The sequence below is a fragment of the Phaseolus vulgaris genome, chromosome 9 (genome assembly GCF_000499845.2).
Source record: "Phaseolus vulgaris cultivar G19833 chromosome 9, P. vulgaris v2.0, whole genome shotgun sequence".
In the NCBI taxonomy this organism is placed as follows: Eukaryota; Viridiplantae; Streptophyta; class Magnoliopsida; order Fabales; family Fabaceae; genus Phaseolus; species Phaseolus vulgaris.
Window position 1 is genome coordinate 31,014,903 of NC_023751.2, and position 19,625 is coordinate 31,034,527.

Sequence of the window (19,625 nt, forward strand, 5' to 3'; positions counted from 1 at the left end):
TTAGCCAACTTATCAGCACATGCATTTCCTTCACGAAAAATAAGAGTAACCCTAAACTTGATTTTCCCACACAGTAATTAAGACAAATATTCCATCGATTATGAAACATTCACGGAACATTAGTCCTAGCAATAAGTGCAGCACAAACCAAGGCAGAATCACATTCCAACCATACATTAGTAAGCCCCATCTTTTGAGCTTCCTCCATAACATATATAACTCCATAAAACTTAACCATAGTAGTCTGAACTTTAAGAAACACAGAGAAAACACCAATAAACTCTCCCATACTCCCACAAAAAATACCTTCACAAGTAGCAAAACCAGGATATCCCCTAACAGCCTCATCAATGTTAATTTTAACCCAATTTTGTGCCCAATAGTCACAAATGTATCTTGAAAGCTTGGAGAATCAAATGAAATATTTCAACTAGTCCATGTGCTCATGTGCTAGTTTAGAAGCTTCAAAAGACACTTATAACTTGTACCTGAGTGGAGAGATGGGGCCCAGGCACGGTTGGTTGACATAGTATAATTGCTGACGTGTCGATCTTCTTCTCTTTCGGTCGGTCGCTCCTTCTTGGTGTCTCCTTCGGTCGAGCGGGGGAGGGTATCTGCGAAGGCACTCCGACGCTCAAGTGAGTATAAGATTCTAAGTGTGGTTTAGTAAGTGAATGAAAACGTACCTTTCTCTGGCTTGAGCATGGTATTTATAGGATTGCCTAATGGACTTTCTATCTCTTGGGCTCAGGGTGGTTATGGATAGGTCTGGCCAGTCGTGCTCCGGAATACCCGTGGAACATATCTTTTTTAAACGCGTATTCCTTATTCTTCGGGGGTGTATCTTAACCACCTTAGTTTGTTACATAAATACCTTTTACATTTATTATGCATTCGGTCGGTCGGCCACGTGTGTTCGTTCGGTGCCTACCGACACATAACTCTCTACAATTAGATTATGGTCTCTTAAGTTGTAACCACCAAGTACTTACTTTTCTTAAGTTCCACCTAAAATCTAATGACTACTCATGAACAACCCTCTAATCTTATCCTCCAAAGCTTTAAGTATCCCTCTAATAAACCTTTATTGAAATCTCCTTTTTATTTGTTTATCATGTTTATTATTTGTACTCCTTTTAAGCTCCTCTCCCATTGCTTCTTCATCTTTATTTATATCACTATTTGCCTTGATATTTTATAAGATGTTTTAAAAAATGTTTAATAATATCTTAAGAACCTTTTAATTGGTGATCATTTTAACATAATCAATTAACTTGAAGTACCTTTAGTAATAATCAACTAGCTAAAATTTATTTTGAAAAATTGATACACATAATAATCAATTATTCTGAATATAATTAATTATCAAATTTCTGAATATAATTAATTATCACATGTTCTAACTTGCATAATTAATTAAATAAATGAAAAATAATCATTTAGATTTTTTTCCAATGTTCTTTCTATAAATATCATAGAACAATAAAACCAAATATCTATAAATATATTTGATTAATTTCTTTCTAAAATGTTTTTCATAAATAGATTTCATATTTCTCTTGAAACATATATATATTTTTCAATAATCTTGATTTCATTCTTTCAAGAAATGTTTCAGGAAGCTTACAATTCACCGAGTTCATATATTTTGTTGAAATCCTCAATCAAGGCTTTTTGTGGTGAATTTGGTTCTTTACTATTTGATGTAAATCTTTGGATACTCATCACAAACACATGATACTTTTCCGTTATACTATGTGACTTTTGTTACTCCTTATAAGATGTTTGTACTAGATTTTACATTTAGTTACATATTTCACGTGTATAGGGTGGTTGTAATATGATGTTTTCAAGATATTCGAATAAAGGATGAGTAGATTGTTATTAGATGTAAATAACTTTTGTATTTATTGAATATGTTTGTGCTTTGCAACAAGAATCTCATTTTTTTTTAATAAATTGTATCAAGAAAAGTGTTTTCAAGGTATGCTAATTGATAAAGAAAGTTCAAAACCACCAACTCAACCATTTCTTGATAATGTACAACCTTATTTTCTTTGCAACTAGCCTCAAAACTGGTCTTTTATATTATTTCAAAATAAAAGATCTTATTATAGTTGGAAAAAATTAAACTTTCGTTGAGAATACATCTATAAACAAACCCCTTTGTGTAATATAGAAAATTATCCCTTTTGGAAAATTCACATGAATATGTTTCTTGGATCAATTGATAAAGGATTGTGTGATGTTGTAAATTCAAAAGTATGATATGATTCAACTTAATGATTTAGTGAATATGATCTATCATATATATAAGTAAGATAATTGAAACTCACGTTGTTCTTGTTTCATTCAATTTCTATTTGGTAGAAATAATTTTAGTTGTTGTGAAGATGATTTTGAATTAGTTAGAATGATGCTTCCATGAAGAAACTCTAAAAGAAAACAAGAACAATAAAAAAATTCGTGGAAGGAAATGAATGAAACTTATGAAAAATGAAAAGAATGGATTCAACAATTAAAAGTACAAGAGCAAATGAAGATCTTAGAATCTCTCCAATAATCACAAGATTAACCAAAGTATTATTCAAGTTTCTAAGGTTTGATTCTAAAAACAAAGAAATAAAAAAAGATGGAGAAGATAGAAGAGAAACACACATCATTTTCAAGAGAGAAAAATAAGCGCAAAAATGAAATTCATCACTTGAATTTCGAAAAATTAAAATAAGATTATAGAAAGAAGGAACTAATCTCTTAAACTCACAAATGAGAGAAAATTTCACAACCACTTCTTGATTCAATGCACATTATGTTACAAATGAACGTTTATGACTTATATAGACTATCTTAAGGAGATGAAAGGGTTAGGACTTGTTTGGTTGATGCTTTTGCTTCCCAAACAAGGCTCTTACATGGAATATGAAGAGACTAGGCCAGGTTTGGTTGGTACAGGTTTGGTTGGTACATAGGTCTATCCAACCAAGACCCTTGTTTTTAAGAGTTAGCCTTATACTCAAACTAAGTCTTCACAAATTGTACTCTAAAGAAAGAAAATATTTTTTCTATAACATTTTTATGCTATTTCTTATATTATAAATGGAGCGTAATTTATTTTGTACGCATAGTCATTTATCTTTTCAAGTAGTTGTGATGGAATCATGGATTAAACCTTTTTAAGGACTATAGAGTAGGCTCGGCTTGGAGCTAGACTAGAATTTTTGTACTTTTGTGTAATTTGTTGGTTTTGGGCCTTTATTGGGCTTTGTAATTGTTTTTTTTCTATTTGGTTGTATTGGACCTTTTTTGGGCCTTGTATATGTTTATATTTTTCTTGTAATTGGACACTTTCTAGACTCACTAGTGCAAATAACACTTTTTACAACGACATATTAGGTCGATTAAATGAGAATCAGTGTAAACAAACACGTGGTAGCAATTTTATAAATATTTGACACATATTACACCGATTGGGCTATCCAACCGGTGTTATATGTCATTCCCAATTTTTTTAAATTTTTTTTTAAAAATGGCATATAACACCGGTTCCTCTATATAACCGATGTTATATGTCATTTCCAGAGTTTAAAAAAAAATAAAAAATAAAACTATGGGCACTACATATAACACCATTTGGATAGAGGGACCAGTGTGATATGTAATTTTCAAATTAATTTTTTTTTTAAGTTTTAAAAATTACATATAACACCGGTTGGGCCCCACAACCGGTGTTATATGTCATTTCAGAGTAAAATATTGTTTAAGTTTAAAAAAATATATATTACATCAGTTATTACTCATAACTGGTGTAATATATGTTTTTACCCTGTTTTCTTGTCTCGTGCCCTCACTCTCCATTCGCGCTATTATAAGTTTTCTCGATCAAGAGTTCATTTTGCTTCTGCCAACGTCGCTGCCTCCTCCACTCCCAATGTCACTTCTCTTTTATTTCGTTCTCTTCATCGTGAGAGCATCCACACCAAGCGAGATTCTTTCGTTCACGCTTTTTGGCTATTTCGTTGCCACTTTTGTTGTTGCTTTTGTCGCCTCTGTCGCCACATTCTCTCTATTGCCACCATAGGTCTCTGTTCACGTTTACGCTTTAGGTTGGTTTTTTTTTAAATATTTTAATTTTAATTATTATTTGGTTTCTAATTATTTATATAGATAATTAGTTTTATTATATTGTATTTGGAATATAATGAATTATGTTTTAAATTGGGTAATTGTTATATGTTGAACGTCTTGGTATTAGGTTCGGGGGTTATCAACCCTCGACAATGTTGGACGCTTTGGTATTGGGTTTATGGTTTAATATGTGACTCTGAAGTACATATTTTGAATATTTTATTCAAATTTTGGTACATATTACACCAGTTTTTACAACCGGTGTTATATATAATTGACATTTTACATCACTGAGATCACATCGGTGAAGGAACCGATTTTATATGTCTCCCAAAATCGGTGTTATATGCATTTTCTACACTAGTAACTCTAGTTTTAGAAACTTTTTGGATGGGCCTTATTAATGTTTGAGCCCATGAGTACAAGAAACCCAAACCTAATCATCACATTCAAAAGTCATTTTCCCTCTTCCTCTATTTTCTAACTTTTATATATGTTTCAACATTTTTCTCTATTTGTGCTTTTATTCTAGAATGTAATCCGTTTTCAATTTTTTTTTTCAAATCTATCATTACCTTAGAATTAAATTTAGGAAGAGGTAATAAATCCAGTGATATCAAAGGACTGAAACCATACACAACCTCAAAACATGAATGAGAGGTTGTAAAATTTACCACCCTACTATAGGAAAACTCGACACGAGAAAGAAGTTCTGATAGTTTAAATAATGAAAGAAAATTGCAACTCAACCAAGCTTCTTGTAGAAAATCATACTAAAGTTTTTCGTCCAAGGGAGGGTCCTTGGTGAAGAACTATGAGAAAATTACTTCCATATTAAGATTGCAAGAACAAAAGGATAAGCTTATAAGAAAATCAATTTTCATTCATGTTTAGTCCTGGACAATTTGATGATAAAGTCATTAGACGATCTCATGATGAAGATCCTAGAAGGTCTCATGACCAACTAAACGATTTATTGAGATAGTAGAAGTTCTATGAACCATTAAACGGTCTGATGACCAACATATCATATGTGGTACTTATGTTTTAATGTTTTTATTATAAAAAATATAGTTGAATGGCTTACCTGTATACTGAGAGATCTAAGCAATGTTTTTACAACTACAATATTCATTAGATGACCTGATAGACGATTTGAGCATCTACAACACAAGTTCATGATAATCAATTTGAGTGACTATAATATATATTCATTAAACAGTTTGATAAGATTTGTTACGTGCATAAGAGGATTCAAATTGAATGTGTTACTTGGTTCTAACAATGTTTTATACAACTACAATATAAACTAGACCTTTTGAGCATCTATAATTTTGTTAATGCTAGACCGTCTCACTCACATGTTTAACAAGTAATAAGTTTTGATTATAAATATTAAATGAAATATTCTAAGTTCACATATCTACTAAAAATGTGTTCAATCAAAGATGTTTTATGTCAAAAAATGAAAAGATTTCAATATTTGTAATGACTATGTTCCATCTTTTCCTAAATAGATTTGTTCAAATAAATCTTGCAAATATCTTTTGAAATGTATTACAAATATTTCTCAATCTTCTTTAAACTGAAACCTTTTTAATAAATTGAAAATCTCAAGTACCCGCTTTTCGTATCACGTGTTATCTGTAATAAAACAATTTTCTGATTATGTTTTGATTTGTTTTTGCTAACCCATATTGCAAATAATTTTGTATTAGTTTCTTAAATAGACTCAAAGAAAAAACAAATTGGAAGATTGGAAATTCAAGCTTTCTATTTTGAGTGTCTAGCACCAAAAAAAAAAAAAAAAAAACGAAGATATGAATATATTGTAATATCCAAACTTAACTAGTTTAGGTTCCCCAAGTAAATATATAAGGAGATTGAAGGTGAAGATCAAAAGCAAGCAATATATATATATATATATATATATATATATATATATTGTGATCTTGCTGAAAATTTTAAGAGTTGCAGTGAGTATCATATATAGTCTTTAGAGCATTTAGTCTTCTGGGTTCCCATTGTAATTCTTCACTTTGGGAACTTATATCCGTGTGAACTTTTTTTATGCTTTCTTTGAGAGTTTTTGTTATCTCTTTTGAGAGTTCTTAATCTCATAGGGAGATTAAAAATGTGTAACCTGAAGAGGTGCTAATACTAGTTGTAACTTGAAGAAATGAAAATACTTGTTATAACTAGTTGTTTAGTGGAAATTATTAAGCATTTGCATAAGGAAATAGAATGTAACCCGAGTTTGGGTGAACCAAGATTAATTTTTGTGTTGATATTTCGTTTACTTTTGTTGTTGCTTATGTTTTAATTCTTATTAATAGACAATCTATCAGACAGTCTTACAAAAGTGTTTCTTCTATATGATCTATGAGATGATTTGCTAGATGATCTACTAGACAATCAACGTATTTCATTCGTTGCAAAAAGAGTCTAAGATTCTATTCAATCTTGCCCTTTGTTGAGCCAACTAGACCTACAATTCAATTAAGGTGGGTACCATAAAAGGAAATGGGTCTTATTTATAGATGCATGGCCCTTTTGCAATAAATGAATAAAGGGATTTGGAACTAAAAATAGGTACAAGTGGCGTCCTTAATTGCTGAACATGGAGCAAATTTAGTGCCTCAATTTGCCCTAGAAATGACCTTACCCAAGTGATATGGGATTCCCATGCTCCATGCTATATTCTCCTAACCTTGACCGAATTTGACTAGGGTTCCTATGGTTCTTGGTTGACCCAAACAAGGCTTAGATGGAGGCTCAATTAGGGGCCAAAGCTAGGCCAAACAACTCTCCACAAAATCCTACAAAAATACAAAGGAAATGTAGTCGTATACAATTTCTACAAAATTAAGAAAAAAAGAAAAAAAGTCCTAATTGTCTTTACTCCAAAGTAGGAGAGTCTTCTTCATAAATCATCCTAGCTATGGACCTTTTCAAAGAATAATAATCTCTATCGGATTCACAGGGACAATAAGTGGAATATTATCTTTTTTATATAACATTCATTTTTCACACACCCGCATTTGTTGGAAAGTGTATTCTTTCTTTTGAATGTGCACCATGATTAGTTTGAATTCTTCTAGGAGCAAAGTGGGTGCACTAGAACTTTGTTGGAGTTAAAGAGGAGACATGAAAGAGTCTTCATCTAAAGAGTCTGTCTCAATAGATTCGTCATTTTCTTTAGAATCTTCTAGACAAAGGTGTAATTCCTTTACACCTTTATAAGTCGTTTTCAAACAGTTTTTTCTTGACATTATGTAGTCTAAATCTGAGTAGGTGATGACATTATGTGGTTTTCCAATGATTATGGCAGAGGTTGCTTAAAAGCACCATCGTCAGTTTTGGTAGGGACATAGGATATTGGCTTATCAGGCAAGAACGAGTATGATGTCAACCACAAGGATTTATTGACTAGCTTGTAGTAAGGATTATGAAACTTTGGCAACATCAAAATTTATAAAGGATTTACATGTCAAGGTTAAACATGAAATAGAAAGGAACATAAACAGATATACAAGTGGTGCTAATAAAAGGTGAAAGGAAGTCATTTTTCAACCCAGAGATTAGGTAAGGTTACATTTAAGGAAGAATAGATTTCCCAATCTAATGAAAGTCAAACTCTAAGATAGGGAGATGACCATTTTTCAAATAAATAAATAAATAATAACACATATAACTTAGATCTCCCTAAAGAATATGGTGCTAATCATAACTTTAATGTATGTCTCTTCGGTCCACTAATCTTAGGCCCAATAGACATGGTTCGACCCAAATAAGGGCATGCCGAAAGACTCTGAAGAGGTCGTTTTGACAGATAGAGAACACATTAACGTGACACATAAAAGTAACAAAAAACAAAACACAACTTAAATATTTAAATACAATTGAATCAGTTAATTATATTTTTTGTTGGCACGGGCTTAGCAAAAAAAAAAAAAAAAACAACCAAAGACGATACTTTGTGCTGGACACCCCTAAAATAAAGGGGAATATATTGACAATTGATGATGTTGTTACCTTACTCCTAAAGAGGGATCTACTAGTGTTATAAAAGGGAAATGAGACCTTGAACGAAGGTGAGTATTATTCATGGCAATACACACTACATTAATATTTTTAATGCTCTCACTGACTTGATCGTCGAAGTCTTGTCAACAGGTGGAACTCCTCTCATTGTGATCTTTAAGCATCTTAAAGCTACAATCTTAAAAGGTTGACCTGAAATCCACCTTAAGGACCTGATCCAGAATTTTTGGCGAGAATAGTATCTAAACTGATTAGGAGTTAACTAAATGTTATATACAGGATTAGTGAAGCCTAATTAATCTTATGATTACACTTAAAATCTTCTTCCTTTTAAACACATGGCTACTGACTTTTCCTTTCCCTTAGTATAAATAAGAGTCAAAGTCTCTTGTAAACTCAGTTTTGATGATTGAATGAAATCACATTTGTGAGACATTTTTGACGGCCTTATACCTTGCTTTAGTTCTTATCTTGAAATATGTCTCCAAGTGACAAATCCTCTATGCACTTATCTTTTGGTGTTTATTTCAAATGTGGTGGGTCTTCATATCACTTCACTTAATCTATTTTCAATTTCTTTTTGCAAACTGTTCTTGTTTCCATATTGTTTTCTTGAATTGTAGAATTGAAACTTACCATAGATTCATATTTTCATCATTTATACGAGTTCTTCCATTAAATTCTTCCTTCAACACCTATTAAGTTGATCAAGATTCTCTTATTCTTACAAAATTTATATCCATTGAATTCTTCCTTCAACACCTATTAAGTTGATCAAGATTCTCTTAGTGTTACAAAATTTATATCATGTCTCGTATTATTATATCACGCAAAAAGTCTCACTCTAAAAAAAAAAGTAAATTTTTTTGTAAAATAATTATGAGACTGATAAGAAAGTTAGAAGCTCTCATAAACTTCTAACTAATTATGCAAATACAATTATATCATAAGACTACTAGTACAACCCTGATAAAGTGATCTAATTCAAGAAACACTATTGATAAGTAACATGATATGTCAAACAACCCAAACTATTAGATTATAGACAATCCCATCCTAAAAAATAATTTAATACACAAAATCTTGTAATAATTAATACCATAGTTTATGCATGATTTATATAATTCATTTACTATGATCAATATATTCCAAGTATATGCTGATGAAAATAGTCTAATATCTCTATGAAATAACAATGAATTGAACCTGATTTGTATATCTTAGAAAACTAATATAAAATTAAGTAAAATATCCATTTGAGGAATTGTTTTATAAGTAGCTATAAAATTGAACTTATTTTATATATTTGTATTGTTAGTCTTAATATATATAACATTTGAGTGTTTACTATATTACCAGTTATCTAAACAAAATACATATAATTGTTTTTAAAAATTAATTAATTAAATATTTAGTTATATTTATTATCATTAAATATGATATATACCAATCTTTACTATGTCTATATTATTAAATATTATATCATCCAGGTCTTAATAAATTTAACAACTAGAAACTAAAAGTAATATTTTTTAACATTCAGAACACACGTAAAAAAAATGTTTCGTGATATTTAGGTTTAAGCTTAAAAATAAATGATAACATTATTTGAAAATAACAACCTCAAGAAAATGGAAAATACAGTACTTTTATTTTTTTTTTTAAGGGAAAAGTTTAAAATAATCTCTCACATAATAATTTTTTAAATATATTATTTTTCATTAAACTGCTACTAATCGACTTTTCATATTTTTTTTAGTTTTTATCGGTTCACCAATTTTCATATCAGTTTATCTCGAGATTTATTTTATGATTCAAATGAACTGAATATTAGATGGATTCCCATTTTATTGGTTGGTGTCATCTGATTCTTACAGCACATCAATGAAGGAGTATTTTGAATTATTTTAAAATAATTGACTATATATATATATTTAAAAATAGTAGAAGAATAAAATAAGAAGATAAATAAAAAATGAATGTGAGAAAATAGAATAGAGAAGACCCACAGAAAGGAAGTTTGAAGATCCAGACTTACTTCAATCCACACTTTTGCGTGTTTCCATGGCTTGAGGAATATTTGTATTTCACTTTAAGTATCTAAAAAAAGTGTTAAAAATGATGAATGTGTAAAATAATTTAAAAATGACCATAATAGTTTTGTAGGGTATAGTTGTGGACATGAAGTGAAATAATAATATTCATATGTGTAAGGAAGAAACAAAGCTGACCACATAAGAGGAAAGTATTATTCTCTAGTGTCTGAGTTCACATACAGTGTATATTATTAAGAGGATATATTTCTACATATCCATTGGCCCCTCTTCAGTTTTTTCCACTAACAAAAGCTCCAACCTTGGATTCTTCTCTTCTTGTATCCTCTCCCATACATAGAATCTATTTGCCTGAAGTAGATCATCAAGGAGGTTAATGTTTTTCTTCTATATATATCAAGTTAATGTAATATATTTTGATAACAAAAGAAAAAAATAATTTAAAGAAGGTTAAGTATTAAGAAGTAAAACTAATTCAACATGATGTCAGAGCATGTAAAAATACTTTTGACGTTAAATTGTGAATATGTTTTTTTTTAAGTCTTCTTCTATTTATAGTTAGAGAATTATTATATATTTTTTTTTATCTTCTTTTATTTATAACTTTTCTGAGGTTTATTTTAGGCTCATAAAGACTCAACTCTCTTTCTATTCCTTAGGAATGATTAATTATTCGCGTTGATTTGTCTCGTCATATGTCGAGAATTTCATTTCATTTTATAAAAAAAAACTGATTTATATAATAATATCTATCCTTATTTATATGTTATAAAATATTGTTTTTATCTTTAATCATGTGTATCTCTATATATACCTATAATATTTATTTAATCTTTCTATTCATTAATTTCTTATTCCTTAATATTTTCTTTATATTTATCACATATTTGTGTTTTCTTTAATGTAAGATTGGGTCTCCTTTCAAGATTCTTCAATTTATTAATGTGACAAATGTTGAAACTCGTGCCACAAATACATGTCAGGAGAATATGCACATTAGTAACAGTGAACAATTCTAATTTGCTGCTGTGTTCCCTGAAAATGATGGCATTATGACTTTTGGCTCTTGCATCTTGCCTAATTGCAGTGTAGTACCATGATAGCTTTTTCTAAAAATAGGAATACATTTTTTTATAAAAATTGTACTTAATATATTAGACTTTATTTTATTTTTTCAATTTTTAAAGTAATTCTTATTTTTTTTATTTCATATGTACATATTTTTTATTTTATTTTTTCGTAATTTGATTAATACATTAAAATTAAATGTTAAAATATTATCATATTCTTTTCAAAATATTCATATATATAATAATAATAAAAAAATAAAATAAGAATCACATATAAATTCTAATAATAAAATTATTAAAAAATAAAATAAAAATATTTATGTAAAAAGTTAAAAAGAAGAAAAAGAAAATTTAAAAAGTAAAAAGAAAAAAATAGAAATTTTAATTTTAATTTTAATTTATTAATCAAATTATTAAAAATATCTCAAAATAAAAAAATGTTTACATAAAATTTTAAAAATACTGATCCAATTATTAAAAAAAAATGTTTATATAAAATATTAAAAAAGATAAAAATTAAAATAAAAGAGAAGTAGTAGTCCACACGTACAATTTCTATAAAATAAAACAAAATAAAAAAGTAAAGTCATTTTTATAAAACACGAAAATAGTAAAAAAAAAATCAAAGTAGTATTTTCAAAACACGATTTTTTTTCGTTGGTCTGAAGTTGTATTTTAAAAATACAGTTTCTTTATTTTGAAGTAATGTTTTTAAGAGATAACTTACTCATTTGTCTAATTTTTAAAAAATTTACCAATTTTAGTAAATTTGAATAAAAATTACTCCCCATTAGTAAAAAATCATCATGATATCATCTAGGGGCAAATTATAGAAAATAATAAAATTAGTTTATTCAAATATATAAAATAACGGGAATAATTTTTTTAAATTTTATTTAATTAAATATGTTTTTAGTTTTTATAAAAAAGTGAGTTTTGATTTTGGTTCATATTATAAAATTAAAAGTTATACTACAAGAAAATCATTGAATAGAAACCTATTTTAGAAAAAAAAATAATTAGTTACTATATTTACTAAATTAGAGACATTTTAGAAACTAAATTTTTTATTTATTTCTAAATTAGTTTCAATTATTGATAAATAGTTTCTAAATTGATATCTAATTAATATTAAGGGTTTTGCTACCAAATTTAAAATCTAAATAATTGGTAGTTAAAACCTCAGTAGCTAACTAGATACCAATTTAAAAACTATTTATCAATAATAGAAACTAATTTAGAAATCAATATTTTTTTTAGTCTCTATTATAGTAACTAATTATTTTTTGTCTCTAAAATTAATTTTTATTTAGTGATTTTCTTGTAGTCTAATCAGTTTTAATCAGAATATGTAACTTTAATTAACTATTTATGTGCTGAATAAAAGGATATATGATATCTTTCAAGTGATGCATACCAGTATTATAATACAATGTCTATAGGAATCATCTCAAAAAATATATTAGTGTTTTAGGCAAGAAAATTTTAAGATATGGCAATATAATTTTATAAAAAATTAAAATACTTTATGAAAAAAAATGTTGTTTAAGTAAGAAATTTTGGCAAAAATTGAAATTCAAAAATATTACGAGAGTAATTAAATTATTTTAAATTCAGCCTAAAATTTAAGAATAAGAAATTCATTTGGTTTTCAGATTTATGTTCATTTTTTTTTTCTTCTTAACTTAACTTGATTTTGGTTTGATGATCATTAACTTGAGTAAGACTAAGACATTCTTAGTTTGACTTGAGATAGAGTTTCGTGATCTCAATATAGTTTTAGATAAATGTTGTCAAGGTTTCTTTTAGCTTTATCAAGAAAGATACTAAGGTTTCTTTATTTTGTCTGGTAACATAAGGATTAAGAATAAAATATATATCAAAATAATAAACAAGTGAACTCATTAGCCTACAAACTTATATGGACATCGAAACAAATAGACGAGATTAAAAAGAACTTAATTTTGTTTAAGTTATTAATTTTGAAGTCTAACTTGACTTGAATCATAGATCACACTGATCAACCATTTGAGAAAGACTCATTTTGAGAGCACCAATAAATATATATATATATACTTATTAATTTTATTTTTCTTTTATCTAAAAGAATCATTTATATTTAAGAAAAGTACCTCAATTTTTATTCACGAGTTACCTAACTCTAAGATAAACACATTTACAAAATAAAGAGAAAATTTTCGTCTTTAAATGGTAAAGATCTATATTTTATTAGTTTGGTCACATGTTGGGGATATACTTAGTAATATATTTTGGTTATTAAAAAAATATGATAAGCAATTGTTTGAACAATATTCATTTTAAGTTGGAGCATTACTAACCATGTTCTTAGTTGTTCGACAATACATGTAGTCCTAACATATAACATTTTATTACTAAATATGTAAATCAACTTAGAGTAAAATTATTGGAACTTTGGTAGTGATATTATTATAAGTTTAAGTTTAAGGAAGTAAATACACGAAATATTTTAGGAAAAAACTTGCTCATTAATCATGATCTTAATCGGTTTAAACAAAATAGTTTCTTGGAAAATATTGTGGTATATAATTTTTATATATAAATATATAGTTCAAAAAATGATAACAAATGTTAGTATATGATTTGAGTTAATCATGTTAATTTGGAAACAACAAACAACACATTTTTATACAAATGACATGATACTTTTATCTATGGCAAGATTAATAGTTTTATGCATACAACTAGTCAATTGGTCAAATTGATTTTCTATTTATACTATGTTGAAATTTTATTTATTTTCATTCTTCTCACAAACTTGTTGATGTTGTGACATTGAATATTATTGAAATTTCATGTTATTTACACTCATTTGCCACAAGGTTCTCTAAAAGTGGCTCTTCAAAACTAGGAAGAGTAATATTGAGGTTAGATTGTACAAATTGTTGATGTTTTGACATTGAATATTGTTGAAATTTCATGTTATTTACATTCATTTGACAAACTTCTCTAAAGATGATTCTTTAAAACTAAGAGAAGTAAAATCTATGTCAAGTTGCACAAATTGTTGATATTGTGTCATTGAGTATTGTGGAAATTTCATGTTACTTACTCATTTGCCTACAACTTGAGAAGAAATATCTATGTTAGGGTGCACAACTTGTTGATATTGTGACATTGAATATTGCTAAAATTTCATATTATTTATACTCATTTGCCTCGTAAAATCATTTAGGCTTCGTTTGGATCAAGGGGTGCCACTGTTGTCGACGACGGAAGTCACAACAACACCCCGTTTGGATCCATGCATGGTTGCGGGTGAGTGTGGAAGGAAGGAGAAAGTTGAGTGAATTCTCCTTCTGCGCAAAGATGAAGAGAAAGTTGCACTGTAGAGTGGGAGTGCCAAGTCATCCGAAGGAAGTTACAAAGTTGCCCTTACTTTCACTGGAATCAAGAGGAACAGTGGCCCTGCATGCATGCCACATGAAGCCATGAGATTCCTGACTTGGCTCAGGAATCGTTTGACTCTGTGTGAAACTGTGAAAGGAGAGTGAATGCAGTGGGTGAGGTAGGTGGGCGTGAAGTTGGCTATATTAAGAGCATGAAGGTGGTTCCTCCATTCACAGAAAACCAAAGAAACCGAGCCATCAGAGAGTACATTGTAGTGTGGTTGGAGAGATTCCTATAAGCCATCATAGTTTGTGTTAGGATACCTTGTTCATCTCACGTCCTGAGGTTGATCTGTGTCATTCATCTGGGTTCGTCTGAGGTGAGAGCTTTTTTTGGAATGGTGCATAATCGATTATGCCTCAATTAGAACCAGTCAGATAATCGATTATGGTGCAGATAATCGATTTTTCAAAGTTAGTAATCGATTATCTGTAAAAATTTACAGCCATAATCGATTATCTGGAGTGTTGAAAAAGGGCCATAATCGATTATTGAGTGCCATAATCGATTATGTTGGATTTTTGCCTACCAACATAATCGATTATCCTATGTGTATAACTGAGAGCATAATCAATTATGTTCTAAATTTTTTTGGAATTCTGTGTTTCTTAATTTTTTTTATGTGATTTTCAGGCACTTTTCTTCATTCTATCAGTCATCCTAAATTGTGGTGTTCTTGCTTATCTTCAGGTTTTTAATTTTTTTTATGTAAAGTTATTTATTTTTATTTCTGTTTTATATTTATGTTTGGATGATTATGGTTTTGTAATATAATTTCTTTAGAATTTAGTTTAGTTAATTATGTTAAGGAGTTAGTAATTTAATGTTGGCTGTAATATAATTTGTTTAGACTTTAGTTTAGTTAATTATGTTAAGGAGTTAGTAAATTAATGTTATTATTTGATTTATTGTTTTAATTTTTGTAGATAGTTATAATTTTTGTAAGATTTAAAAAAAATATTTATTTGTATGAAATGAATGATTTCCAGAATGGAAACAAAAATTTAGTTAAATATTGTTTATAAGAGAATAGATTTATTTATTTAAAATGATTGGACAAAAATTATTAATATTATCATTAAAAAAGTTGTTTTAGTTATTTTTGTTATAAGATTTAATTGTTTATAAGAATAAAATTAATGTTTTTAAAATGAATATTTTTACAATTTGAAATAGGAATTTGTAATTCGTAGGTTTTTTAAAAAGTAATTGATATTTTAGAAGTTGTATTTTAATTGATATTTTAATAATAAATTTACAAAGTTATTATTTATTTAAAAATGAATTGTTCATAAAGAAGATTTACTAAATTTAATTTAGACAGAATAAAATTCAAAATTTTAAAAATATTTTTATAGAGTTTTCATTTTTGTAGATTTAACATAATTTATTAATGTTATAATTAAATAAATAAATAAAAAATGTTGTAGTAATTAAAAAAAAAGTGTTGAGTAAAAATATGATTTTGACTTAATTCGTTTTAATTTATATTTCACATTAATTATTGGTGTTAGAATTAAATGTTATAAAAAAAAGGTTATAGTAATTTAAAAAGTCAGAAAAACATTACATAAGAAATATGAATTTTTAATAATAATTTTAGATAGTTATTGAATGATATAGTACTTTTTATGAATTTTTTTATTAAAATTAATTAAAAGTACGTTTTAGGATAACTGTATTGGTGTACTTTTACACCGATACGGTAACCGCATTCAGTATGAATTCGGAAAGAAATTATGACGAGGCAAAGATGGTACATTTTAAGGAAACAGTTGCAATTTATGACGATCTTGTTGCGGCGAACATGAATTTAATTTCACAAATCGAAGAACAAATAAAAAAAATAATGAAGGTGCATCAGTCATGATTCTTTGTATGATTGCTTTTGGATTGAAATTGTTACGCATGGTGCCTACTACAAGCAACTGTATCAGTGAGTCTCAACCACAAAAAGAGCGTCGCAGACAAGAATTGATGGAGTGCTTGGTTCACACTGAACAATCTCGTCACATTATTCGCATGGGACCGGAAGCTTTCATTAAATTATGTGAACGAATACGGGGAACTGGACTTGTTAAAGATGCATATCGATCAACCGTGGAAGAACAAGTAGCGAAATTTCTGCACATTATTGGGCATAATGTGAAGAATCGAAGTGTGTCATTTTTTTTCCATCGGTCTGGAGAAACAGTTTCCCGTCACTTTCATAATGTTTTGAGTGCAATTTTAAGGTTGGAGGGGGAATTCTTAATTCAACCAAATGGAACGGTTGTAGAACCACACATCCTTAACAACAGTCGATTTTTCCCCTACTTTAAGGTTTGTTGATAAAAACATTACTTGAAATTATGTGTAATGTCTTCTTTAGTTTGTGGTTAATTAAAGTTATGAATTTTTGTTTACATTAGGATTGTTTAGGGGCCATAGATGGGAGTCATGTACGTGCTGATGCGCCTCATTTTCGAGGGAGAAAAGATTGGCCAACCCAAAACATATTTGTAGCCTGTGACTTTGACATGAAGTTCACATATGTCTTAGCCGGTTGGGAATGAACTGCCTCCGATTCAAGGATATTGAAAGATGCTTTGGTACGAGGCGATCCTTTGGTTATTCCTGAAGGTTAGTTATAGGGGATTGGGTGTGCAGAAAAATTAAAAGGTTGTAGTAATAGATACTAACCCAGTTTTCCACAGTAGGAAAATACTATCTTGGTGATGCAGGTTTTATGTTAAAACGAAATATAATAACACCTTATCGCGGGGTGAGATACCATTTGAAAGAATATTCGCGAAGAGGGCCACAAAATGCAAAAGAGTTGTTTAATCATCGACATTCATCACTTAGGAACGTAATTGAGAGAACCTTTGGGGTGCTTAAAAAACGTTTTCCAATTATAGCCAGTGGGACTGAGCCACATTATGATGTGGATACTATGACAAAAATTGTTTTAGCTTGTTGTATTCTGCATAACTTTCTACGCGGGATCGACAATGATGAGTCTCTGCTTGAAGAATTAGATAATGAATTGTTAGAACAAGATGTCCAATCAAGCACCACCCATGCTCGTGAACATGATTACAGGATAGGGTGTGATATTAGGGACGTTATAGCAAACGAAATGTGGCAAGATTATGTAAACAATTAATTTAATGAAATAATATATCTTCTATCATTTTTCAATGTTTGCCATCCTAACTTTATTTAAGTTAATTAGATGGATCGCGGAAAAAATGTGGCTTCAAATTCATCAGGTTCTTATCGAGAGTTCACCAAGTGGACGACGGAGATGGACCTAATTTTGCTCAATGCAATTATTGACGAGGTACGAAAAGGGTGTAGAATTGATGGTAGCTGGACCACTCAAGGATACACTAACATAGTTATGGCTTTAAATGAGGCTGGTTTATCGGGTCTTAAGAAAAATAATGTGAAGAACCGGCAGAAAAGCCTGAAGGACAGGTGGAGGGAAATCCATGATTTGTTTGGTGGATTGAGTGGTTTTGCATGGAACCAGACCACCAAACTTTTTGAAGCCGAGGACGAAGTTTGGAGTGAGCTGATTAAGGTACAATGATAAGTACTTTTTTACGTAACATGAACATTTAACTTCACATTTCGAATGATATACTAATATGTGAAATGTATGTAGGCCAAACCATCTGCGGCAAAATGGCGTTTCAATCCCATTCGCCATTATGACCTCATGGAGGAGTTGTGGTCTAATGATAGAGCCACGGGAAGTCAGGTGAGGACAACCCATGACATGAATTCACCTCCTGACATGACCAATTTCAGTGTCAACCTTGGGGAGAATAATATGGATTATATCCCCGAACAACCCAACTTTGAGGAGGCAGATGACTACGTCCCACGATCACCTGCTGCTCAATTCCAATCTAGTGACACTCCTTCAGACACACCATCAAACACTCCTTCTATGCCGTCTGCTGGCTCTGCGGGCACATCCTCATCCCGAGGATCAAAGAGAAAAGGCCCCACTATGATGTGAATGTAACTACAAGAATACATGATTTTTTGACATTCTTAGGAGCAACTTGAGCTGGTCATAAATGGCACCTTACTTTAGAATTGGATCAATGTTCTAATTCAAGAACTCACCAAGACTTAACACCAACCAAGACTCATATGGAAGTCCATATATTGTCAAATGGAATCAAAACACAAGAAATAAAGAACAAGAATTGCAAGCTGGACAGAAATGAAATAATAAACTATTGCACCGAACAGAAACTAGAAACAAAGCTGGAAAACAGAAAATCAAACGGTAGAAATGAAAAGAAACAACAAACAAAGCTAATATACCAAATGGAATTGAAAGAACATGAAGGAAGAACACTTATAGAAGGAGTTTGCTGGATTTTGAGAATTGGAAGAACACTTCACGCCACTTGGTTCCTTGATCCAAGATAAGTGATGGAGTGCCGCCACTTGAAGCTCACCATAGCTCACAAGATAAGGCAAAGGAAGAAGAAGACTCAAGACTCACAATTTCTCTCCAAATTTGAGTATAGTCTCTCTACTATAAAATTCCAATATGAAAAATACAAAGAGAAGCACCTTATTTATAGCCTATGAGGTGCTGAAAATGCAAGCTAAATGACACACAAATGCAATGAAATTCGGCGCCAATCTAGACAATGAAGGAAGTGTGACTTTCCTTCCTAGTTTGGCACCTCCTAATCTCCTATCTACACTCCCCCCTATACTCCCTTACTACTTACACCTTTTTATTACATCCACACCCCTATTCTACAAAAGAAATAAGAATAGCCATCTTATTATACTCTTGTCCCAAAGCTCTTGCCATGCTCCTAGTAATTCGTTGGGCTTGGGCCCCTTATTGGGCTTGGACCCCTTGATGGGCTTGGGCTTCATGGGC

The 19,625-nt window shown here is 29.8% G+C and overlaps 1 protein-coding gene across 1 annotated transcript; it reads left to right on the forward strand.

The window, feature by feature from the left end:
• Positions 1 to 16,630: 16,630 nt before the first annotated feature.
• On the forward strand, positions 16,631 to 18,734 carry LOC137822389 (uncharacterized). The gene is made up of 5 exons (XM_068627276.1): positions 16,631 to 17,044; positions 17,134 to 17,266; positions 17,446 to 17,858; positions 17,940 to 18,290; positions 18,375 to 18,734. Exons 1-5 carry the CDS (start codon positions 16,631 to 16,633, stop codon positions 18,732 to 18,734), a joined length of 1,671 nt encoding a protein of 556 aa, XP_068483377.1.
• Positions 18,735 to 19,625: the final 891 nt, after the last annotated feature.